This window comes from Pempheris klunzingeri, chromosome 15 (genome assembly GCF_042242105.1).
Source record: "Pempheris klunzingeri isolate RE-2024b chromosome 15, fPemKlu1.hap1, whole genome shotgun sequence".
Classification (NCBI taxonomy): Eukaryota; Metazoa; Chordata; class Actinopteri; order Acropomatiformes; family Pempheridae; genus Pempheris; species Pempheris klunzingeri.
In genome coordinates this window covers 5,524,583-5,551,334 of record NC_092026.1, presented here as the reverse complement: position 1 = coordinate 5,551,334, position 26,752 = coordinate 5,524,583, and the positions used below count along the sequence as shown (strand labels likewise).

Sequence of the window (26,752 nt, the reverse complement as noted above, 5' to 3'; positions counted from 1 at the left end):
ACAGCTGGCCCCGCCCCCAGCCCCTCCAGCTCTGCTCCTATTGGTCGAGCCGAAGGTCAGCTGCTGCACCAAGGATGCACGTGCGGCTCCGCGCATTTCAAGATCAAGATGGCAGCCTCCGTGTGTCGGTGCTACGAGGTTAGACAATCAAACATGTCCTTCATTACAGCCCTCAGGTCTCCGGCAGGTAGTTTGGCGGAGGGAACAGACGGACGCGGCTCTGTGGTTAATGTTGTTGTGTCCAGTTATGCGGAGGGGTGTGTTTTTATTCAGCTAGCGCGAGAGATGTCCGTTAGGTAAAGGCCTTGTTGCACCAGACGTAACGTTACGTCAGGTTTCTTCTTCACCTTTCAGCATCTAAAACTAACATTTAGCCTCAGCTTTCTGTGAGTGTGTGCAGCCAGGTGCCGACGAGCCCATATATAACTTACCGGGTTTTTACTAGTGGTGGCACAGGCTAATCTCTTGGTTTTATTTTAAACACCGGTGTTACGGCAAATTCTGTAGCCCGTCACATTCTGTGACCTGTCACAGAAATACAACACTGAATATATGAAATATGAAATCAAATAACCAAGCATCCTGTCATTCCCTGTGACTTATATGCAAATACAATGAGCTGGGCCCATTTCAATTGGGCCCAGTATGTGACTCACAGGGCACAGATGACTGGAGCTTCAGTAACAAAGACTTAAGTCTCCAATGTTTTAACAGGAACAGTGACTGTGTGAATGTTTCAGATCTGAATCTGCTGGCTTCCTTATAGTCTGTTATGCTGTGGGTTAAATTCATTTTCATTCACTTTCTGGCATGTTTCTTTGGTTCTTACAGAAAGCATCACAGCATGACTCGACAACAAATTCTATTTAGCCCCATTTTCCTATTCTGTATCACTGCTTATTATTGTGCGGGGCTCATTAACCACCGCCCACTCATTCACCGTCCATTGCCGTGCTGGCAGGCAGATCTGATTGTTGTCTGATTTGTTGCTAACAGCGGCTTTCTCTCCATTGCAGCTGGTTGGCAGACGTGCCTTGGCCCTCTGCTCCCGGTCCCTGGCCTCCTCAGGGTGGAGAGGAGATGCCTACAGGTTACATGGGAGCCCAGCCACAGCTGTGCAGGTACACACCGGTGGCTCCCACTCACCTGGAAAAGACACATACTCATTCTTGATTACGTCAAAGAAAATGGCTGTTTGTTTGTGTAACCTAAAAGAATTCACTTAAGTTTGGAACTTGTTTTTCTTTTACTTACAGACTGATTTCTCCTCTTTCACATTAAACAGTACACAGACTTTGGTTTACTCCTCCTCTCAATGTCACCGACAGATGAAGAAGGACTTCCCAGTGATTGATCTGTTCACTCTATCTTTGTGTCTGTCTGTCTGACTGAAGTCCTGCTTTCTGTTTGTGTCATCAGGTGCGATATGCTTCAGGACGTAAAGGCTTCCTGGGAGAGTTTGTGGATAACCTGCGTCAGGAGTTCAGCAAGAATCAGGAGATGAAAGAGAACATAAAGAAGTTTAGAGAAGAGGCCAAGAGGCTTGAGGAGTCTGATGCTCTCCAACAAGCCCGCAGGAAATATGTAAGAACATTATTTGCTTTGTGTGGTTTTATATTAGACAATGTCCCTTTGAGTTATGATTGATTTTTGTAAAAGTTATTTATCTGCTTCAACCAGGATTGTTTTTGTAACATTTCCTCAATAGAAATCTATAGAGGCAGAGACAGTGAAGACATCCGAGGTGTTTAAGAAGACCATTGGCTCCTTATCAGAGACCGTCAAGGAGGTGAGGTATCAGCATGTCCTCTGGTCACAGTCATCTGTGATGGATAGTTCCAGTTTGGAAATTTAGCCTTTTTGTCTAATTAAAGGTTTTCCCTCATGTGTCAGGTAAAATATTTTAAGTCTTCTTGGTTTCTGGAAAAGTGACTCTATAATCAACTGACCAATTGCATCTGTCTGTGTGTGTGTGTGTGTGTGTATTGGCATTCTGGCCATAGGGTCTCGAGGAGGTGTCTCGTACTGACATCGGGAAAAAGATAAAAGAAGGTGTGGAGGAGGCGGCCAGAACAGCCATGCACTCTGCTGAGTCCGTTTCCAAAGGAGGAGAAAAATTTGGCAGAACCAGTGCGTTTAAGGCCATCTCACAGGTCAGAGCAGAAAACAGAATAGTCAGAAGTTTCACATGGCTTCACCCTCGACATGACGACATCTCTGTAGGAGCATCATCCTCATCCCTGTTGTTGCTGTTATGTTATAACTATTATACCTGTGCGTCCTGTCTGTAGAGTGTGGAGACCATGAAGAAGGAGATCGATGTTGATGATGCCGGCCCTTACAGAGCTCCTTCTCAGCTGAGGAAGAGAAGCGATTTCTCCTCCAAAGGAGCCAACAGCGACTCCAGAGTTTTCGAAGCCAACGAGTGAGTAATTATCAGAAGTGAAACCTGATTGTCTGTCTTCTGTGAGGAGATCTATTTCTACCTGGACAGTGTTTGTTCGCTGTCATCTCTACCCTCTAATGAAGGAAGTGATTTTCTTTTATTTTGTGGTCAGAGAGGCTATGGGGGTCGTTCTCCACAAGGATTCAAAATGGTTCCAGCAGTGGAAGGACTTCAAGGACAACAACGTAGTTTTTAACAGTAAGAAAAATCCCCTGCATTCATTAGCTTAGATGCTGTGGATTATCCACAGTGCGCATGTGTGTAATATCCCATTAAAGGCAGCAGGTGGCACCAGAGTCATTACAGCAGATTGCATTATAAACTACCTCAGTTCAGGTGCAAAGTGTTGATCTTCATAGAGGCCCACATGCCCTCACAGGTGCAGGGTTTCTACCCCATTATGATTCCAAAATGTTCATATGTTTGCTCTCAACACCATCATTTTTTCCTGTTGTTACCTACAGGGTTCTTTGAGATGAAGATGAAATATGATGAAAGCGACAACGCCCTCATCAGAGCATCCAGAGCCGTGACTGACAGAGTCACTGACTTCCTAGGTAATGCTCCACCATCATTGATTTAGCAGTTATTTGTCATTAGCATAATCTCTCACGTGATAAGAGGCCAAACTGCTCCAGAGAGTAAAACCTGAAACTCTTCTGTCATTATGTTACTTACTGTTTGTTATGTGAACATATATGTGACATAACAGATCGTTTGTGAAGATATTTGAAGATACATGAAGATGTTTGTCTATATTAACCACAATGACTGTTCATTTCCAGTTTGTACTGAATGATCTCTTTGTTGCTGCTGGCGTTGATGTTGTTGGTGTTTGTTTTCCAGGTGGTCTTTTCTCCAAGACAGAAATGTCTGAGGTGTTGACAGAGATCGTGAAGGCCGACCCCACCTTCGACAAAGACACTTTTCTCAAACAGTGTGAGAAAGACATCATCCCTAACATACTGGAGGTGAGCAGCTTCTTCCACCCTCTCAGTTTGTCCTTGTCTTTGCTCTGTATCTGAGGCTATTTCACTAAAGAGGCTAAGACTTGTTGATGAAGGTTGTACATTTTTGCTCCAGTTTCGATCAGATAATTAGATAAAGATCTGTGATTTAGAGTACAAGATCAGACCTTACTGTACGACTATTTATTAAAATGGTGTCTGTTTACATTCTGAAAACATTCTGACCAGGTTTGACTGAAGTTACCATTGTACACTGTAATAACTTAAGAGCTAACCAGTAAATACATTAAGTCTAATTTACGCAGATTGTGAAATACCCCTCTGCTGTATGCATTCACCAATGACAGTGTCACTATCCTGCAGGCTATGATCCGTGGAGAACTGGATGTACTAAAAGACTGGTGCTACGAAGCTGTAAGTTCAGTGCAGCTGCCTATAACTTTTATAGTCAAACACCACTAAATAAATACACCACAGAAGGTGAAGGATTTTACATTTCTTCCCCCCATATGCTTAAACATCTTGTAACAAAATGACAGAGGACAAATGCAGCAGGGAACACCGTCTGTGTGTGTCTGACAATGTTCATGTGATTACAAATGGACAGAATTACTATATTAGTGTTGTTAGCTGTTGTTAGTCTGTCCACTTTAGTTGGCACAAAGTTTACATCGAGCATGATTTTTCATGTCACGTGTGTTTTGTTGTGCCTGTTCCTCAGACGTACAGTCAGCTGGCCCATCCCATCCAGCAGGCCAGAGCGCTGGGGCTGCTCTTCCAGTCCAAAGTCCTTGACATTGATAACATTGATGTAAGTGTTTCACACATAAAGTGTTGTACTCTTCTGTGTTCAAAGATTTCCAAAGTAATATCTGCTGTTTGCTTTTCTTTATTCAACCTTTTCTTTGTTCACCTTTTTCTTTCTCAACTAACTTGAAGTGCGTGCACAGAAGCAGACATCATTTATTGTTTACATGGCATTTAAGACACCAGGTTGCTGCAGCAATTGATAACAACCCTTGGTGAGCGAGCTCTTCTTGTTTAATTTGCTCGTCCATTGTTCTGCCTGTGTTGTAGCTGGCGATGGGGAAGATGATGGACCAGGGCCCGGTGCTGATCATCACCTTCCAGGCTCAAGTCGTCATGGTGATCCGCAGCCCCAAAGGAGACATTGTGGAAGGAGATCCGGTCTGTGAAGTCATCATTACTGCACCAGCATAGTGAATCTGACATAATCAGAGGAAGTAAACAACTCAAATGGCTGAAATTGGATCAGTGTTCTATTAACATGTGCCTCATACATATCTGTCTTCATTGAATTTCACAAGTGGGATGCAGCGATAGGGCTTCGGCTTGTTTCACTGTTAGATTAATGTGAGTTTAAAGTGATGACAGAAATAAACACCTCGACTCATTGCATCTGGTCTGTCTAGGAAGTTACAGGAGTTTCTAGTTCTGAAATGAGTCCAGGAGCCCTCCTCCTTCTCTGTGTTTCTCTTCCTGACCTTCTGCTCTTCTCCTCCTTCAACAGGGGAAGGTGATGAGGATGATGTATGTTTGGGCGTTGTGTCGTGACCAGGAGGAGCTGAACCCCAACGCCGCCTGGAGACTCCTGGACATCTCTGCCTCCAGCACCGAGCAGGTCCTCTAGGAGGAGGAAATGCAGGTGAAAAGATCGATATGGGACACACAATCTGTGCTCAGAAGATTCAGTGTGTGCCTGGGACACCTGCAACTCATATATATATATTTACACATTAACATCTGAGGGCAGAGTGCACCATTGCTCTTGCGTTATGCCAGAGACTGTTTCTGCACAGACTGTATATGTATATATTCGTTCTCTGTGAGGTGAGAAAATATACATGAACATAGAGATTAACTACATGATACACCAGTAGAAAACCACAGTATGTGTCCATCGACATGCGTGCGTAGTCTCTTGCACTGGTTAACTCAGTGAGTTTCCAGTTGAAGCGTGAATATAAAACACTTAGGTTAGTTTTGGAATGGATGGAACCAACTTTTTCACCAGCTGGCTAAAAGAGGAACCCGTGCCATTTCCCTCATGGTTTTATCCAGTGGTACAGTCCATCCAATGGTACTTTCCGTCCATCCATACCAACCTGTTGGCTAGATCCTAGAAGATCAGTGGAAATAAATGGATATTGTGCTGGGAATTTGACCTGCTGGTCTCAAGAGGGACATCTGAGAGCTCATCACCGTCTTTGTCATGAAATGTTACAGAAACTCTGGGCAGCAGCATGGAGCATTGTTGCAGCAACCAACATAGCTGAGTAGGACAGCAGGAGAGACCTTGTGAATCAAGGCAAGCAGGTCCCTCGCTCTAAGTTAAAGGGGCACTACACCAATTTTACACATGCAAGCAATGCAGTGCAACTTTATTCAACATAAAAACACACATAATAGAGGATGAAACTAGTCACTGAGGCATTGTCTTAAATGTTTTAGACAGAAATAGTTAGGCCAAATTACCACTGACCATTAAAAAGAAATGCATCTTAAGGTATTACATCATTGGTTTCCAAAGTTAGCTATGGTGGTTCCTGCTGGCTTTCACGTCAGAAATGGAATCTTCAATACATGTACGACAAGTAAGATGAAGTTTAAACTATATAATATAGGATGTAATGATCTGTGAAGTCAGGGTCCATGCTGTCATGTGTGCTCATAGCTCAGAGCATCCATTGCCACACAGAGACCACAAGTACCTGGAGAACACACAACCCTGTGTTTGTACTTGCAACGTGTTATGAAATGCAGTATCTGTTTTCTCAAGTTGCAGTGCATTGGGCCCCCGGTCACTGTAGATTCTGTGCACATTCAAAAAAAAGAACTGTATTGTATCTACAGCTGTTAACTCTTTGTAAATATATTAAATGTCAAGTTCTGCTTCTTTGTAAGCTCATATCTGGGACCACATTCAAATATGTCAACATGGCAGCTTTATTGTTTGAGGATCATTTGCCATGTCATATTGCACATTGTCAGCTGTTTGTTTTACTAAAATGTTTGGTTTACTTTTGTGCACGTGGCATTTGAAGAGGTTCGTGCCGAAGGTGAAAACTTCAGCGCTGGGTGGACATCCACAGAAATGTCCATATGTGCGAAGAGAGGCTGAGCTTCTGATGAAATATTTATTGCCACAAATGTCTCAGTTTGTTTTGTTTGTATGATTCATGCCCAAAGCATGTGATGTGAGACAGTTGTTTACCAAGTAGAATTCATGACTACCCCTCCCAGCTGAACCATGCTCATGCTGGGGTTTGGGTAAAGCTCACCATAAAATGTCCTCTTGCTGAAACAATACACCAGAAGAGTCATTGATAAACGTGCATAAAAAGCTGTGAGGTGAGGGACTGCTGGTGAAAAGAAATCACTGTAATTCAGCCAGAGCACGGAGGAGGTTCTTCCTGCTGACAGCTGGTCCACAGCAAAATATTGTTGCTTAGAATTAAATATGGTAAACATATTTTTTTAATGGTTCAATCTTCACAAAATATCTCAATCTTCTTAACAGATTGCATGAAATTTACTGAACTCATTCTCAGGATAAACACTTTCCATGTTGGACAATTCACAAGTTTACCTCTAGTGCTGCTGTCAGCCTGAACGCCATCTTTGTGCACAAAACACTTTCTCATTGTTCATAAAGGAAGATTGCCAAGATGTCCAAGGGGATAAATCTTACTGATTTAATGACCATGTAGTGTTTCAGTCTGAGGAAAAGCTTTATTATGGTGCTCAGCTCATAAGGCTCAACAGATCACCAGTGCGTTTGTTCCATGCAACACTACAGACACTGAGAGGTCGTTAGCAGGGCAGGTTTAGGCTTACTGTGTATATTATGTCATGGCACAAATATGCTCCAGCCATTAATCTGTGTAAGAATTATATTTTACCAGATCAAATCTGTTTGTTTGTAAGATTATTTGTCTTTCTGTTTGATCAGAATAAAGAAAACTTCTCCAGATTGGAGCAGATTGACTTACAACACGTGATAACAGGCCGAGTTTCCGTCTGAAATATACTGTGTCAACAATGTTGTAGAAAACAGCGACACCTGAAAAATGACCTGGTTGCTGCTGCCTGAATGTGATAAACTCTCCGTTCTGTACAGTGTACATTGCATTTTGATGTGTTCCCACTAAGATTTACACATTACATCCATCCTCCAACTTTACACTTTACATCCATTATTATTTTTTATCTTTGATTTGACCAAAGGAAAATATATTCATTAGTTTTTCTGTTTTTACCCAGTAATATGTCCGTCTGCAGAACAGAGTGCTGTATTATGATTTGCTTCGTCGAAGCTTTCTTTGAGTCAGCAGCTTTGTATGCATTGTGTGTGTTTGTGCTCACTGGAGAAAATTAAACTCTGCACGCTCTGTGTGTGTGTGTGTGTCCTTTGTTTTCTCATTTCAAAACTGACATCCTTTGATAGATGTCCATGGATCTGGCCATTGACACTAGTTGATAAACCTATGGATTTGGTAGTATAGGGATGATAGATCAGGCTTTAAATAACACATGCCTGTAGATTCACACACAGGGCCAATATGTAGGAGACCTCATCCCACAGCTGTCTGTTGTGATGAATGACTTGGGACGTCCTTACACTAACCAACCTCCCTCGGTCCTCTGAAGTCTACTCGCCTCTCTTGAACTGCGACTGAGAGTTGCTGCCTTTGTATGAACCAACCAAAGCTTTTAAAGCTAAAGGAAAGTTAATCCTTGTCAATAAATACTAATGCTAACTCTAAAACCATCTAAATCACAGGATGTACAGTCATGAAAGCATTGACATTTTGCCCCCTGAGCTATGAGCGCTCTTATTTTGGCCTGAATGAACGAGGTTGGACGCAGCAACACAACACAATGAAAGCTGAAAAGGCCTTGGAGGCAGAACAGTGCTTTCCTTTATCGCCCTCTTAAGTTATTACGTGATGTTCCTGATTGCACACTAGCATGTATACACCCAGCTGTGTTCCAGCCTACATAATAAAAAGGCTTTCAGTGTGACATATGCAGCAGCATTAGTCCATTATGTAAGCAGATATTACACTATATATTATAGTACAATGTTATGAACTCATATTGCTTGTTTTGATACGTACATTGGTCTTTGTGGTTATTTCGGTTTGAAATACTTTGGTGCGCCACTTTTTCTTTTTAACTCACGTATAGGACAATATTTATTTAGAAATATTAGAAATATGTGATGGGTATCCGTACCACCATCCATAACTAACATCAAATATTTTGATGTTAGATATTTGAACACTTATACATCACTGGATGGACTTCATGGCACCCAGCCATGAAATAGTTCAACATATTAACCCTTCACAAAACCATATATATATATACATATAACTTTATGTGCCTTTGTTGTGTAATGACTGATTGCAATAAATCAACTGATTTAATTTTTCTGACATATTGTCAGCTTGCCACTAAGGCAATGCTTTCTTTCACTCCAACTAGTTTCACTTTGTTTCATATGGACACTAATCCCAAGTGAATATCTCAAACTTGGTACAGTTATCACAAGAGATGGATTAACATCCTTGACAGCATGAGTAAGGTAACATTTGCCTTGTAGGAGAGACACTTATTTGTAATTATTTGGAAGGTCCTTAAGCTGTAGGTAGAATAGTTTATGGGACATCCCAGTAGAACAGTATAAAACATTACATTTATACTGTTATGGTAACATTACTCCCTAGCTGTGTATTTCCCCTGACATAAAGGTTAATAATGATAATAAGGTTTGGGCCCTGGTTAAAATCCCAGTGAAGGAGGTAAAATGACGAGTTCATCTGGCTCAGGTTTACTTACTCACACTCATCTGCTGTCATGGGGTCCGGATACATCCTGTAGCGGTGATCTACATCCGCTCCCTGAACCACAGCTTGACCTCCCGGTGTACCATCTGTAACAGTAAGGACAGTGAAGGAAATGGTGAATTCCATTATCCTGCAGGCTGGAGACTCTTATCAATTATGACCGCAGTGGGTGGCCTGCTGGAGCACTGCGCAGTGTGATTTGATTATGAGCCCCTTCAGGACAGTGTTACAATCCACTGACTATTAATTAAACCTACGGGGAGATCCCATGTGGCCACAGCCAGGGGAGATGTGGATGTGTACGGACTGCAATCTGTCCCGGTGTTTGTACGGTTTTAATTGTGTCAATTAATTACTTCTCACAGTGGGTGTGTGGAGCTCCACTTGTTTTGATCCACATCTTGATCATGTTTTTTTTTTCTTGTAGTTCAGCAAAACATGTAATCGAGCTGACATAAGGTCTTACACAACCTGCAGTACTGAAAGAGACTTTATACAATATGCAATCCATTGGACTTCCTTTGTAAACTTTATTGATAGGTTATGCCTGCACCCACTTTTTCCAAACAGATCAAAATACTATTTATTTAGGAAGATATAGAACAATCAAAAGGCCTTAAAGAGGTGAAAGTATGTTACTTGGATTATTATTATGTGATCATGTAGCACTGCACTGTTTTGCAGACAGGCTTTGTCAACATTTCCATCTAAAATCAGATATAATTTAAGTCCAGTTTTATCTGCAGTTTCTTTTCCGTTTACATGATGCTTATTCCAAATAGTATTGTGTTTCAGAAAATGATTACAAACTGCACTGAGCACATCAAAGCTGGGGGTGGGGAGGTTGGCCAGTAGGGGCCCACATTTCATTTTTGCCCTGATGGAAAGTTAATTAAACCGTGCGTGTTTCATAGCCAAGCAGAGCTATAGCCAGCATTTTAAGTCCCCCCCAGCTCGGCCCGAACACGCCTTTCTTTGTTACATGTTCAATTATATTTCCTGCAAGTTTTATTTAAAATGAGCTCTTTTCAGTAAATAACTCAACAAAGTTTTTTCAAAGCCCTCTCTGAGGAATTACTGAATCCTGGTGGAAAATGTACTAGAGTTACTGAAATCAGCCTAGAAATGTATAATTGTATAGCTGTATGAAAGCTTCCTCAGGGTTGTTAAAACTCCCACACTTGAAGAAGAAAATAGAGAAAATAGAGAGGACCTCAGTTGTGCCTGAGGCCCTCTATAATATCAGTACAGAGGTTTGCATTTGTCTTTTAATATCTCTTAACCCACCCTCTATTGTCGGAGGCTGTTATATTCAGATCCAGTCAATTTCATTTATATAGCCATAGGATTACAAATGCATCTCAAATACAACACCCTCTTTGCACAGACCCTCGTTTCAGGTGAGAACAATTGTACAAAAAAGCTTAAACAGATAAAGGAAGTGGGAAACTAACGAGGGATTTACCTTTATGGTATTTTTTACCTCCACACCTGTCAGCTGGTGAAATGAACTGCTGTTTATTCAAGATCATTCTAAGACATGATTAACTTGAAGGTAAAAAGATCAAACTAACTGGTACCATGTCTGTGCCCCTGCCCTGTGCTGTCCTCTTGCATAATGCAGAGGCCACACACACACACACACACACACACACACACACACACACACACTCTGGGCGCTTCACTCATCCAAACGAAAAGATTATATGTGCAGTCTGTGCATTGACAGAGGGGAGGGGGTGGGGCGGATCCCTCACGGTGAGCGGACTTAAAGCTCCTGCCGGAGCAGAGGAGCTGCTGCAGGATGTGACAGGGTTCAGGAGCTCCGCGAGCAGGCTGAGCGAGCCCGGAGCTGTCCCCGGTGCTGAACAGCTGCTGCTGCTGCTGCTGCTGCGGGATCATCCTCCTCCTCCTCCTCATCCTCATCACCACCACCGTGTTTCTGATCACATGTCCTCACCTGTGACACCAGCCGGAAAGTAAGTTCTCTAATCTGATCACTTTGTCGCTGCTCGTTAGAAGTGAACTTTTGTCGCTGGAGGTGCGCGTGGAGCTGTGAGCTGTTACGTCATGCGTGGCTGCGGGTTGAATCCCTCGTTTGCAAGTTGACCTATGGAGGCTGTAAGTTTGTGCTGTTGTGTAACTTCATGTCACATTGCTCTGGGGTGATCAATGTGTGGAGAATTCATAGATGTTCATAAGTATTCATGATGTTAATGATGTATCTCTTATTCATACCTGATGCAGGTGATCCAGTGGAGACAGCATCACAATAAAACAGGCAATATTCAGTAATGCTCAACGTTACTCCACTTGATTGTGTTTTCTTTTACTGATTGAGAGGCCATCCATATTTCAAACTGTACTCGTGGAATCAGCCAGAAAACAATATTACAGTGAAGTAGTTCAGTTTTCAAGGGAGATAAATGAATATAAGCATCTGCTTCATCCTGATTTCTTTCAAGAGCCATCAGATAGAAGTATTAAATGCCTGTCTTTGAGTCTTTAAACTCATTTCAGTCACATTTTTAGCAGAAGAATAAACATCAAACTGACAGAAAGTCTTCTGGATATCAAAAATTAGAGATCACTACGAGCAGGGAGAAGAGAAAGATGGAGGAGACGACGGTGAAATGTTGCTTTAGGTTATTTTAACATTTTCCGATGCCACACAATCGGAAAAGTGTGTTCAGCCTGACAGTCCTGCACTCAGGGTTTACTTTCACAACATGGTTTCAGAGAAGACCTTGACATGTTCAAAGCTGATGTCATAATCCACAGGTATGGATGGGAGGTATTACAGGTATTACAGCCATGAGGAACGCCACATGTCACTGCATGTGCTCTGCCGTCACAAGTCATTGCCGTGGCTGCCTGAGGCTTTTCTATTATTTACCCTGTTTTGTTCTGTTTTTAAACTGTGAATCTTTGACATTTGTCCACATTTAACTTGAAAATTAGAGTCCAGAATAGTTCAAAGTCATTTTTTCCCCCTGTATGTGTAAATCAGATGCGGTCAGGTGTCACTGTGTGATTTATCTGCTGCTTAGGAGCCAAAGCAGGTCTCTCAATGAGGATCGATGAGCTATGAAACTGATGCTGTGCGTTCTTTTATATTCTTTAAAGCTGCATTTGCTTCGCCTCTCTGGGTTTCCGTCCTCGCTCTTGGCTCTGAGAGCTCGTAGATCATTATGAACTGGAGCAACCTGAAAACATTCGGTGACTTTCTCCTACACGGAGAAGTTTGGGACATAAAAGAGGATTTTGTTTAACTTCCTGACTTGAATGTTGGTCATGGGATAGAAATGTAGGAAGGAGCTCAAGTAATGTAACTCTCCCCCACCACAGTATAATCTACCAGTGTAGCATAAAGTAAACCGTTCAGCATCTAGTATAACATTTCTAACTCCCTGTACAACATATTCAATATATATAAACATATTCATATTCATAAAAGCATAAAAACTCTGGTTATGCAGTCTTTTGTGGAAAATGTGATATTCTTAGAAGTAATTAAACAACTTCATGTTGTTCCACAACATATTTCATTAGCGGCCTTGTTCTAAGTGGTTTGCACATACTGGCTCTGATTAATGTGTCGCCCCTGGTGTGTAAACTTCATGGCTCTCTATTGACATCTGGGTTTTGTTCATTCAGCTCTCTTTCTTTACATGCAGCCACCCGAGCTGTCCCGCCTGATGTAACCACAGGCCATTTGATAATCGATTCTCAGGCAGCCAGTTTCTTTCATTATGTCCTGAAGTCTCCTAATAAAGCTTCACTCGGCCCTTTAGTCCCATCACCCGCAAAGCAGGGGGAGCTATCAACGTGTCTTTGCGAGGATGGGCAGGGTGGTTAGGAGGGAGATGAAGCGTCCTGGAATAGAATCTGCTGACTGGGGAGTGCACCTACCACAGGAAATGTCTCTCCACTCCTCAGCCCATTAAAGAGGCCACGGACAGAGTGGTTCTCTGCAAGAGTGCAGCAACTCTCTGAGGGGTTTCTCCACATTTTTGTCTTCCCTCATCAGTTGTCTGATTTATTTATCTTGTTCTTTGCTCTACCTGAGTTCAGGACAGGGATAGTGCTTCTGCCTTGTCTCTGTTATTTTTTCTCACATGAAAGATTAGAGGACTGGACAGGACATGTAATAACAGTTTAAAATGAGACTGTTTTTAACTTGTGATGTGTGTGTCGGCAGGGGCACTGCTAGGTTTGGGCCCCCTGCAAACACCTCACATCGGGCCCAGAAAGAGTAAAAATCTATAATCCTTGATATGTTCCAAGGCCCCCGTTGAGCTCTGAACCCCCTAAATCAATCAGACTTTTTCCTCTATTCAGCACCTCTGCACGATGGGAACTCACTCACTCATGCTCTGTCTTATCTTTGCCTTTTTCTCTTAGGTATCTCGGTTAGCGACGCTGCAAATAAAGAAGATTGTGGTGACTCAGGATGAAGATGAAGATATAAGAACACAAGCTCTTTTGGTAAATCAACAACTAATTGAAACGCGGCCAAACCATTGCAGTGATTCAAAAATGTTCTCTGAAGCACCGCAACACGGATCATTTACAGCCTGCGAGCGCTTAGATTGATGCATGGAACATCTTCAGTCACTCGATTGAGATTTATGCTTTGTAATCACAATAAATGCCCCTCTAGGGCTGCTATTGGATGACACTCAAAATATTGACAGATGAAGTGAGGCCGTGCAGATGATTTGAAATTGAAGTAGTGACCTCAGCTCTTGTATTGTTAGCATCTCTTGAGAGCAAGTGGATCTGCGTTGGAGAGAAGGACACGTGAACACCAGCAAGTTAAATCTAATTAACCTTCACTGAGCATGCCTCAGCTTGCCGCTCAGTCCACCAGAGGGCTTATTAATTTGCACTGCTGATTTGCCCCGTGTTATTTCTGCTGGAACAACTTACTTTGCCCTGCGGGTGGTGGGAAACACTGTGGTTGAGTTCAATCTGTTGAATCCTCGCAGATTTCACTATGTGATCTTCCTCACTCGCGCCACACTCAGTGACAAAGATGATCCTGCAGAGCCGCGCCGTTCCTCATAGCGTCTGACTGCAACATAAAGCTTAACACAGTAAACCGCTTCAACCTTCAAAACATCCCCTCACGTCCAAGATGAGCGACACAAACTACTGGGTTGTGGACTATGATCTCTCCTCTCCATCTCCGCCCGGGTTCCCCAGGGGCCCCACGGTGCTGCAGCCCATGCCGGGGCACCCTGAGCAGGGGACGGCCCTGTGTTTTGTGGGGCTCCTCGTGCTGCTGCTGCTCTTTCTCGTTGTTCGCTGCGTCCGTATCTTGTTAGACCCCTACAGCAGCATGCCGGCATCATCATGGACGGACCACAAGGAGGGGCTGGACAGAGGACAGTTCGATTATGCACTGGTGTAAAGGTGAGGGGCAGTCAGGAGATGAGGAGAGGGATGAATCTGGAGATATATAAAGTTTCGTTTGAGGAAGTTTTGATTGATGATGTTTGTTTTGCCGCCCACCAAAAGGCTTCTGTCAGCTCCTGAAAATGAAACTGCAGTATGATACAGTGTGTTTGTTGTTTAGTTGGGGCAATGCAAACAGACAAGACAACAATATAAAAACCTTTTAACAGCATCTGTGCAAGGATTAAATGCAGCAGGCGGAGAGAAACGGAGCAGACACACCAGAAGTCCTCCATCCATTTAAATTCACAGTAATCATTATCATTGGAGTCTTGTGGTGTGTGCGATGTTACACTGCAGCTTTTAGAGTAACAAACACTGCAGGAAGACGGATCAGTGTGGCAGCATAACGTTTATAAATCATGTCATTTTGTAATTGTATAATGTTTTTACAAATCCCAGGGCTGAAGTATTAATAGAGAGCAGAGCTGCTGCAAGAGAGGTCCTGATTGAATAAAAGAGAAATAAACGAGTTTATGGAAGGCATGGCCGTCATTTAGACAGAACTAATACACACAGATGTAGAGACAAGACTGTTGATTTACTGTTGAAAAGTTCTTTTGGAAGTGCAGCTAAACCAAGATGTCATATTTTCTCTGGAACTGGAAACTTTTTTTAATTTTTAATGTGAACCATGCTGGATATTATGAGGCATTTGTACCACCTCTAAGATGATCCTCAGGTAAAACGATTTCTATTCAACCAAAGCCTCTATGATTTCATGGAATCACTCCAATTGCCTCCTGAAATTGAGCTTTAACGGCTGCTTGTATCACTCTATTTTCTTTCAAATTCACCATGTCCTAAATTTCAATCTCATCCCGCCATAAAAGCTAAAGTTTCTAATGCATAACAGTTAATACAGCGCATTTTATTTGGGGTTATGCTGTTTCATGTCGCTCTCCCTTTAAGAGGCTTATGAGGCTCAGTGTGGAGGGTCACAGCACTGGCTGAATATGTGTCATATAAAGTTATGATTATGAAATGCATGTACACCTCCGCCTAATCCCTCCTGCCTTTAGGCCCCGTCCAGTGCACCAGCCAAATCTGTTCAACAGTGCCTGTAGGAATACGAGAGATAATATCTATTTCATACCAATGACGTTAGTGCTCCTTTTGCCACTTGTTTTGTAATATTGTTTCTGCCCTTATTATACTGTAAATCCTTTGAAATGTGGCTACGAGAGGCTCTTTATAAATAAAGTTTAGTACTGGTATTTTACTGATTTGTTAAAAAGTTGAGTTGTTACCTTAATGATGACCAAAAAAACTGTTTATTGATACCAAACTGTTGTCTAACTTCCTGGATGTAGAGTCTTGCTTGTAAAAATTAGATATTTTCCTAATGTTTCTTTGAAGTGGCATTCGGTTTTTTTAAAGAAATAAAAGCTTTTGTCTTGTCTTGATTTTAGAAAGTTTCATTAATTTACACAAACGCAGCTCAACACACAGAAAGTTTTATTTGAGCAGGGGCTGTCCTCACCGCTGCCCTAAAATCAATATAAGCAAGATTTAGAGCAAATGAAATCAATCGAATAATCAATCGGAGGCTCGTAAAGAGACACAGTTGGTTAATTTAAGAGGATCTCTCCATCACAGAGTCAGATCACCTGCCCCCCCCAATGAAATATACCCCCACTCTAAGTGACTTACAGCCTCATCACAGCACTCTGCTTGTTTGGACGAGAGAAACATTTTTTTTTTTAAAGATCCACATCAGACATCACAATAAGAGCAGCAAAAGAACTAAAGAAGAATTTGGGATATTTAAAGTGATTTAAGTAAGAATGAATCAGTCCTTAAGATCCATTTCAAAAGGGATTTCCCCAACGTCCTGGTCGATCTCTCTGGCCTTTGTTTCAGTCTGTGAGGACTCACAGCCAGCTGTGACCTCCTCTGGATACTTTAAGAACTACAAGTGCACAAGAGCCCACTTATCACTGTGGGATCAATCAGTGCTTCTACGCTGTAGGGAAGCAGGAAACAAAGGCCTTTGGTAAAACTCGTGGAATCGACTTCCAAGAAAATTAATTTTAGAGAAAAGAAAAAGTGAGAAATGTGTGAGAGTCAGAAAAGTTTGGCTAGTGACTTGAGTGTGGGCAAAGTATGGAAATAATGAATAGTTCTATTTATTTAGAGACAAGATAAGTGTCAATATTAGTGCATTATGGATACATGCATACAATCCTTTATCGATTATTTGCTCATTATGCTGATAAATGATGAAATATATATGTAGAGTGCATACAGTTCATCTGAGAGTCCCCTACACTGCCAAAGTGTTAAAAGCTGTCAACACTGCATGAATCAATATATTTATTGCATCAATATGGCGACATAGAGCATGGGAGCCTTAATTATGTTAATGCTGTTTTCCACTGTCAGTAAGAAAGGTATTAGTGAGGAACAGTTGTTAGGGCAGCACAGCCACACTAAAACAGCCCTCCACAGTTTACAGTTCATCAGGCTGCAACAGATGATTGGACGCACAGTGAAACACCCACCTCATTAGTCTGCCAATTAACAACACACAGTTTGCTTCAGTGGGCTCTGACAATTTACTTCCTTAGTGAAAGAACAAAGGCACTCAGTTCCCATCGCCCGCTCACATACTGCACACACACACACACACACACACACACGTGCATGTTCACACAGATATGAAAATCAGGTTGGGTTACAGAAAAACCTGTCCTCAGGCTTGATATGGCAGAAACTGTTCTGTATCACCAGGACACTTCTAACATGTCACAATAACGATGTGATTGAGGGTGTATATAAATACGACTGTAACTAGTAATAGTTCTATAATTGCTGTAATATAGTTGTAAAGTATTAATCAAAAACTGAAATTTACAGATTTAAAAAGACACCAGTTCCTTAATGTTTCTGTGGTGGCTGTGGTCACAGGCTCAGCTGATCAGATTAACTTTAACTCTCTTATATTTCTCACGCAGCATCAGGACATCATTGTGACACTTCATGGACGTTCAGACTGGGCAGGTGCATTCAGTATGCAAATATCCTCCTGAGGGTGCACAGGCTCTCTGCTGGTGTCAGTCCATCCCACAGAAATGCACACAGACACACTTTGACATACAAACCACCTACACAGACACACACAAACAAACACACATACAGACATAAACCACACACACACACACACACACACACACACACAAACAGAAGTTCAGCATAGCCCCCACACACATGCAAATCATGCTTGTTTGTTGTAAAACGTACATAAACTCTGTCTCTCCCAGCACACACTAGATCCTTTACCACATTTATCTGACACTTTGTACATGCACGACTGAACAATACACCGTTTCTTGAGACATAACACAGCTGTGGTGCTGACTGATGCAGCGGTTCATCTGCATAACAGTGGTGGTGTTATCAGTAAACAGCCTGCTTATCTCCCTCCATGACAATACTATCAGCTGAGAGTGTTGGAGGATGGAGAAGACGATGGAGGCTGGAGGAGGACTCGAGTGTGCGTCTGTGTCTGTGGGTATGGGTTTAGTGGAAGTGTGTGCCTGTGTGTGTGTTTGACGGGTGTGTGTGTGTGTGTGTGTGTGTGTGTGTGTGAGTGTCATTAAAGTTTGCATTAAAGCAGTCAAACACAGAGCCTTTGATGACAGCACACACAACTGGGCTGTGCACACACTTGGAGAGGTGTGTTTACCTTCAAACTCTGATGTCCTGGATGTGTCCGGGATGGTTGCTGTGGGTGTCATTGGCTGCTTTAGAGAGCGCGAACCCAGGCGACTTCTGCCACTAGTCGGCTATAACCTACATGGAGTATAAGGAAAGACGATGAGACATAATGCATTAGGCTTTTCTCTTCATGGTTCAGTCCTGCCCCAGGTAGTTGATCTTTTCACTGTAACAACATGAAAGGCACAAACATACTGCACAGCATGTGAAATTAGGATTAAAAACAAACCCATGCACATTTGGCTGAGACGTGGCCCCAAGTAGCAGGTACAGGTTGAGGCTAAATGCTTAAACACAGCATAACAATAGCACAAGTCCAGAAAGGGCATAAAGTTTTCAGATTTAAGATCACATTAGCCAGAAGCTCCATAGTAGACCTATCACTTTAATATCAACAGGGACTGAACATGAGATTTAGCTCATAGTTTTAGCTTTTAGTTTGTTGTAGCTGTGTGACTTCTAGCATTTAAATCCTAACTCCATATATTCGTGTAAATAAGGCTAAGATGAAGCCAGCTTTTGTCTGAACCAATTCATTTTGTGTTATTAGACATTGTGAACTGTATAATAGCCTCCTATACAGCCTGGTGCCTCCTTTGTTCCCATGCTGAGTTAATGGTTTATGGGCTGGAGACGCCCCAGGTGTTTCATTAGCCACTCAAACATCAAGTTACATCAAGTTACACCCTCCTGTTAGAAAAACACACACACACACACACACACACACACAGCCCTTCAGAGTAAAGGTACACACACAGTATCCTTGTGGGCACGTACAGTGGATTTACTGAGCAGGATCACGGGTTGAAATTAATTAAAGTCATTATTTAGGAAGGTAAGAAAAACAAAAACTGATTTTGACTGGTTGATAATTTATGACTGAGCCTCGTATTCGTTAATCTTTTTTTTGTTGTTGCGTATTTCTGTGTCCTCGGTGTGTATTAATTTGAAAGGGGTCAGCCGTGCTTCCGGTGGTGCTGTCCCCCCTCCGTCCCTGAGCTGTGTGTGTGTGTGTGTGTGTGTGTGTGTGTGTGTGAGCGGCTCTCCTCTGGCGGACCAGTCGTCAGGATCCTGCGGCACTGAGGCTCAAACAGGTCCACAGCTCTAAGTGGGTCTTGTCCTCCTGTCCAGAGCTGCAGCCAGGTCAGTCCATGCTCTTTATTCTAGGGGCAGCTTGGTGTGTGTGTGTGTGTGTGTGTGTGTGTGTGTGTGACTGTGGAAATTAATCTACTGTATTTGTAGCTTCGCAGCAGTTTGGTCTGGTTTTTAACTCAGACACGTTTAAGTATAGTATTTCTATATTCCTGTGTAGAATTATTATTATTCTGGTATTTATAATATAATTTACTACTGTTTCAGAGCCTTTTTAAAGTAAGCTTTTTAAAGGATGTTAAACTTTATGTTTATGGCTTTGATGTGACTCATTAATTATTGTAGTTTGGGCATTTTTGTAGTTTAGGTGGAGACAGATATCAAATGTGAAACATATCACACTTTGTTGTCCCTCAAAATGTTTGTTTTCATAGTATTTCCGTTTTTATCACACTCTCAAAGAAGTGCTACCTTAACTACCCACAGCACTAACACACACACACACACACACACACACACACACACACACACACAAAGAACCACACAAACACGTGATTCACAGGCCCCTGAGGTCTCACTCCACTCAATACTCCCCTGAACCAAATCAAATGCAGGTAGCAGACCAGTAGCTGAACTCCGTGTAAACCTCAGTTTTTAAACTTTGGCTTCCTCATGCCACTTCTCCCTCTGCAGGATGGACCTGCTGCCCGACGTGTGGAGGCAGGACTACTGGCTTCCTCCAGGTGTGACCTGGAAGGACGTGGAACAGCTGGCAGACTCTGACCGACCCCGACCCCAGGACCTCCTCATAGCTCTGCCCCTCGCTCTGGGCTTTGTCGCCCTACGCTGCCTGTTTGAGAGGTAAAACACACCTGTGCTCTTTGTTCTGTGAAGGTCTGGGAGATGTTTTGGACACTGTAGCAATGTTTCTCACCTCAGATGTTTTTTTATCACCTCTGAAAAAGTATTATTTGTCTTGGAGAGACAGAGAGAGGGGGAGAAATAGAAATCTTAAATGAAGGATTTTCAGTGAAAGTTGTTGTAAATTATAATGTGAATATTGTATGAAATGGTTTTACTTAATCTGATGAAGATTATCAGTTTGAACTATCAAAATCTAATGAAACACATAAACAGTTATTAACTTCAAATAATCTGTAAGAGAAACTACAGGAAGTAAAGATGGAGTAAAAGGTGCTGTGGGCTTGTGAGGACTGCATGACAAGCCTCAAAGGAACACACACACACACACACACACACACACACACACACACACTGTAACTGGTAGTGTTCACTGTTTAACATTCACAAGAGTGAATAATTAGAGGAATCAAATGGCTCGTTAAACCCAGTTAATCTGTTCCTTTACTATGCTCCTTTATTCTGCTGTATCCTGTTTTATTACATTACATTCAGAGTTCATATTGTATTTACAGTGACTTTGCTTTGTAATATCAGAAAACTACTCCACTGGTTATGCACACACATTACATTTTGCCCACTGGTTTAGAATAATGTTAAGCACGTACTTTTGTAACCTCTCCCTTTATATTTTCTCTACTTATGTGCCTCCTGTTTCCACATACTCCTCTGGACTGTAATGCTTCCCTCACTTAGCGGCAACACTGTACGTCCATACACACACACCCTGCTCTGTCACCTGCCATCCATTGTACGTACAGTAATCCCAGTTGTAAAGTGATTGCTGTAAATGAGCTATAACGTACACATGGCTAAAGATCCTCAGACGGGCACTCTGGCTGTCCCACAGTGGGTGTTAGATCATTTGTGTGAGCCCTCTTTTGTTTTCTTTGCCCCCAGGTTTGTCGCCCCACCCATGGGCGGTTGTTTAGGGGTGAAGAATAGACTCCAAGTGAGTGCTGCCCCCTCCCCGAAGCTGGAGTCGTTTTACACCCAGAGGAGCAGAAAGCCGACGCAGGTTAGTCTGAAAAGGCCTCAGCCTGAGTGCACCATCTGTTGCACAGTTTTTATTTAATCAAGTTATCTGATTGCGCTAAAAAACGATCAAGGCGATTTTTAAAGATAATATCCTAAACATTAATCTTGAGCATTTTACTTCCTCTTGCTAGTAGTGAACGGCACAGGGGAACACGAGTGTTGTGGCGACAGCACATCCTTGTTCCTGGAAAACCCAGCCTGGAGGAGAACAGCCCCACACAGTCGCACACAATCGTCATTGTCTCTGAGCTTTTGGATAAACAGAAAATGATTCCTATTTGCTTTCTCTCTGTGTAGATACAAAACAGTAACACAGAATATAAAGAGGCTTTACTGCATCACATGGCCCAGTTTAATTAATCCCAGCAGGGCTGTTTGTTTAAAGCCTGCAGATGATCATTAAGCTGCTTCAGGAGACATCAAAAACACCAAGAGGGCCAAAGATTGCTTCACTTATCCAGCTAACACTTGTACATTTGGCTACAACAATACTTTGGGAGTAACCCGACACCAGGGTCCATTCAGTGGACGGTAACGCTGTGAAAGAAATAACATCCACCACCTCTGGTTCCATTACACTCAGTGTCCTCAACTCATCTCCTGCATTGTTGTTTTCAGGGTGAAATTGTTAGTCTGATGTCACTGTGTGGCAAAACCCAGCGGCAGATTGAGACCTGGTTCAGACTTCGCAGGAACCAGGACAGGCCCTGTCAAACCAAGAAGTTTGCCGAGGCTGCGTAAGTGCTTTCTCTCCGAAACCCTTTCATTGCTCATTTTACAGATGACTTCCCTCAAGAGCGCTTTCCTTCACCGCCCACTGCAAAAAGGCCCTGGGAGCTAGAATCATTTTGCAAGAGTCGCCACTTCAGGCTGTGTTCGTTCATTTGTGGGCTTTGTTTACATTTTTAAAGAGCATTTCGTTTCAGTGTTCGAAACTTCTGATCTTTTATTTTGCAGTTGGAGGTTTTTTTTCTACCTGACGGCCTTCGTAGCCGGACTGGCCTGTTTGATCGACGTGAGTTTCAATGTTCCTGACAAAACACTATTATTGTTGCAAAAAACACAGCGTGTCAGTGAATCAGAGTTTACAAATATAATCCAATAATTACAGTAATTAATGAAGCTTTATACTTGATCTTTTCTCTACAGAGATCGTGGTTCTGGGACCGCAGGGAGTGTTGGAGGAAATATCCAGTTCAGGTGAAAACACGACTTACAGTGCATCATCTTGCTGCTTTGGGAAAATGAGCGTGCCTGTGTCGTTATCTTTTTTGTGCATCTTCAACAATGAGGAAAGCCTTGTGTTATGCGGTGTCTGTTAATAGTGGTCACTTTTGTTTGATTTGATTGAAATCTTAGCGTAAAGGAAAAAGATTAACTTTGTTTTCAGGAGGAAATGTAAAATAATCACAGTCCGGCGAATGAATCCGTTTCCTCGTTCATACTACGGCGAACAATGAATATTCTGTCTCGCTTTAATCTAGATCCAATTACTCATCCTATGGGTAAAGACATCTAAACCAAAAACTGAGGGAAACGTGACCAGAAATGAATCAGGCTGCTATGAAGCCTGGTCAGGATGTGAGGAGTGATTAAGCTCATTAAGCTCATCAGGTGTAGTAAACTCATCTTGTCTCTGCATCTAGAGAAACTCTGCCCTCACAATATACTTGTAAAAGTAAACCTTCATTTTGGAGCTGCAAGTAGTTTTCATTATCAATGAATCAATGAAATAACAACAACTTAAACTGTGTTTAAAAAAAAAGCTAAAATATTCCATTACTGCAAGAAACGGTTGCCCTAGCAGAGGATGGTTTCGATCCATCGACCTCTGGGTTATGGGCCCAGCACGCTTCCGCTGCGCCACTCTGCTGTGCTGCTACACCACCCTCACCAAGTGTATCCTGATACTCACACTGACACTGTAATCCTTTTCTCAGGCCATCTTCTAGTGACAGGCGTGCTCCCTGTCCACAGGGCATGACGGGGACGTCTTCAGATGTCTCCGTTTGTCCTGCCAAAAATCCAAAACCCAAAGATATTCAGTTCACCATCACAGAAAAACAGATATTCATATTACAGAAGCCAGAACTTAATCGATAAATGTGCTGATGTTTTAGCTCAGATTCATTACAGCTTCATTTAAAAAGGGCTTTAAAGGCCAAGTTTGATGATACAAATCTTAGCTGAAAGGATGCACTGCTGCTACTAACTGTGACTCCTAGTCGTTATCTTTTAGTTTTGTTCATTAAAAATGTTACAACTCCCCTGTTGTTCCTCTGGCGTTAACCGCTGCCGTCTGATGGGAGCCACCAGTAAACGTCCAGGTGTTTTTGAATCGCTGGTCATTAACCAGTTTGAGTCATGTTTGGTCCACAGCCCATGGAGAGAGCTCATTACTGGTACTACATGCTGGAGTTGGGCTTCTACGGCTCTTTGCTCCTCCGGATCTCTGTGGACATCAAGAGGAAGGTGAGGACCTCAACATTCATTCACTGATAAAAGCCTAGAAAACAGATTCTCCAAACTTCATTAGCTCACAACACAGTTGCCCTTTAAAGAAGGACGCATGTGAAAGTATTAGCCTTCAGTCGGGTCGTATTTCATACCTGGCGGCTTACACTTCTGCTTTAATGAGAATCGTCATTCAGCACACGGCTAATAAGTGATTACAGGAGCCGGGATTTAAATTCCTCTGTTCACATACGAAGGTTATTTTAGTTCACTGGGCAGATACTCTACGTGTGTTTGGTTTTCCAGGATTTTAAAGAGCAGGTGATCCACCATTTGGCCACCATCTTCCTGCTCAGTTTCTCCTACTGTGCCAACTACATTCGCATCGGCACCTTGGTCATGCTGCTTCACGACTCCTCTGACATCCTGCTGGAGGTAAAGTCTCCTCTCTCGTACCTTGGTAGGACTTAAAAGAAGACTTAATGTTAGTAAGAGTCTCGTGTGTCTAAGGCCAAACCCAAATAAGCACAAGGGACTTCACACATATAATTAATCCCTTCAGAACACGTCACCATAGATTCACCTCTACGTTGGCCATTTTTCTGCCTCTGTGCAGCCCTACTAATGTGAGTCTGTCTAAATTCTGTAAAGACTTTTGCTGTGCTTGAGGCTGTTCTTAGAAAACCAGTATCTGGTCTGGGATCTCTGTAGCAGCCTGCAGGACGCTCATCTTATCTCAGCAGGCAGAACCTGTGACTGAGTCCTGACCGCTGAAAGCACATTAGGATCCTGATGGTACAAAGGTTTGCACAGGAGAAGCAATATAAAGAATATTAATAAAGCCCAAACCTTGTTGGATTCTTGCTTTGTGATACGTCAGAGTAAATCTAACAATAAAGACTAGAGCACAGCGTCGGTCTGCACTGCACGGAGGTCTGATCATGTTACAGGCTCGACATGGAGCTGACATTAAACACACACGCTTGTGTTTACTCCCCCCATCTTATATTCTATTGTCCCGATCCCCATCAGTAATGTTTTAACTAATGTTTTGTTCACTCTGGTGAGTTCGCTTCACATATACCTTCAGTCTGTATTTGCTTGATCAATTCAATCAGTCTGCCAAGATGTTCAACTACGGCACCGGCTGGAGGAAAACGTGTGACGCTCTGTTTGTTGTGTTTGCTGCCGTCTTCCTCGTGACTCGACTGGTGATCTTTCCCAGCAAGTAAGGTTTCCTCCGGAGATGCTTTGCCATTCTTTGTGGATGAAATGTTTTACTACCTAATGCAGCACAGACGACCGCTGCCAGCAACACTTTTTTCAATGTGACTCCAATTTCTTGATTATTCACAGAATCATCCACACCACCCTGGTGCTGTCAATGGAGGTGTTTGAACCTTTTGTTGGCTACTACTTTTTCAACGTCCTGCTGATGGTGCTGCAGTCTCTCCACATCTTCTGGGCCGGCTTAATCTTACGCATGGTCTATAAGTTCCTTAAAGGCAAGGTGAGAACCAGCAGTGAAGACGATGTTAGCCACAGTACCTCTCTGACTAACATTTTTAATTATTCCTAAATCAATTCTAACTGGTTTCTCGGCTTTGTCGCACATGTTAAATCCCACATCTGCTTCTGTCTCCAGCTGGAAAAAGATGAGCGCAGCGATGAAGAGAGTGAGGCTGAAGAGGAAGACGATGGCAGAGGATCAGAGGACAATATGGATCAAGGAGATTACTGTCGGGACAGAAGTAAAGACACCCAAACCATGAACTCCAAACTGTCTATGCTGACCAGCAGCTGTGTCCTAAATAACCTGACCAACCACAGGGCGGCTGTAGCCGACAGAATGCGTAAAGCTCAGTAATGTCTTCACAGCTTTTTATTTTTTTAACATGAGGTCATATAGGAAGGATGTGATCTTTTATTAATATATTTCTGTTGCTGTATGCTGATGTGCTCCACTATTGATTGAGAGCAGAATTAGACAAGATGAGAGCTGTTTTTTGTAATAGATTATCTTAGCAGAGGATAGTTTCGATCTATCGACCTCTGGGTTATGGGCCCAGCACGCTTCCGCTGCGCCACTCTGCTGTGCACCTCAAGCCCATAATAGCTGGCTTAATAGGTCAGTGCCTTATCCATTACGCCACTGGGGCCTACTCACAGCTACACAATCATTTTTAAATCACTTTTCCGTGGACTGCCTGATATTTTTCTTCAGTGCAGCCCACACTGCTGACCGTTTACACTGTTTGTCATTCAGCAAGATCACAAAGCACGTGCTTGAAAGTATATTAAAAAAAAGAAACTAGCCTCACTTGATATGAGGCTAGTTTAGACAGAAATGTTTTATATTGTAAAATAATGAAATTGTTCCATAACATGCAGCAGATATTTAAATACAGAAAATAAAGTCATCATTTTACTCTGCATACCGGTCTCTTGTGATGATTTAAGACACTGAAACAGTGATTAAGTAGAATTATATTCTGCTCATTTCTATTCCTAATCTACTCCCAGTTTACACCAAAAAGTAAAAGCTAATCAAAAGCCTCAAATGTGACCCTTTGTAGTTTGTTAATGATATTTTGTGTAAAAATAAAGTGTTTAAGATGACCTTTGACGTGTTTGAGGATGTCTGTCTGTCTGTCTGTCTGTCTGTCTGTCTGAGCCTCCATCCCCGTGCAGACTGCAGAGCCTCTCCTGCACCACAGTCCCACCTGGTGGCTCCAACCAGGATCACACCTGTAACACATTGGCAACATGTAGCAGTTTCA

At 42.5% G+C, this 26,752-nt stretch overlaps 2 protein-coding genes across 3 annotated transcripts; both read left to right on the top strand.

The window, feature by feature from the left end:
• Positions 1–96: 96 nt before the first annotated feature.
• Positions 97–5,892, top strand: LOC139213885 (mitochondrial import inner membrane translocase subunit TIM44-like). The gene is made up of 13 exons (XM_070844572.1): positions 97–138; positions 1,017–1,121; positions 1,420–1,584; positions 1,709–1,789; positions 2,004–2,153; positions 2,292–2,425; positions 2,559–2,644; positions 2,911–3,003; positions 3,293–3,417; positions 3,778–3,828; positions 4,136–4,225; positions 4,492–4,602; positions 4,946–5,892. Exons 1-13 carry the CDS (start codon positions 109–111, stop codon positions 5,063–5,065), a joined length of 1,341 nt encoding a protein of 446 aa, XP_070700673.1. The 5' UTR covers positions 97–108; the 3' UTR covers positions 5,066–5,892.
• A 14,361-nt stretch (positions 5,893–20,253) lies between these two features.
• On the top strand, positions 20,254–26,495 carry LOC139214255 (ceramide synthase 2-like). 2 transcript variants are annotated; one of them, XR_011585457.1, is made up of 11 exons: positions 20,254–20,420; positions 21,381–21,498; positions 22,137–22,255; positions 22,476–22,533; positions 22,668–22,718; positions 23,898–23,990; positions 24,279–24,407; positions 25,091–25,200; positions 25,329–25,482; positions 25,618–26,264; positions 26,318–26,495. XR_011585457.1 is itself a non-coding variant. In XM_070845058.1 (10 exons), the coding sequence occupies exons 1-10, from the start codon at positions 20,254–20,256 to the stop codon at positions 25,837–25,839; spliced, it is 1,221 nt and encodes a 406-aa protein (XP_070701159.1). In that variant the 3' UTR covers positions 25,840–26,309. The 2 variants fall into 2 exon arrangements, 1 of the variants encoding a protein (XP_070701159.1); XM_070845058.1 differs by lacking the exon at positions 26,318–26,495 and having other exon boundaries at positions 25,618–26,309.
• Positions 26,496–26,752: the final 257 nt, after the last annotated feature.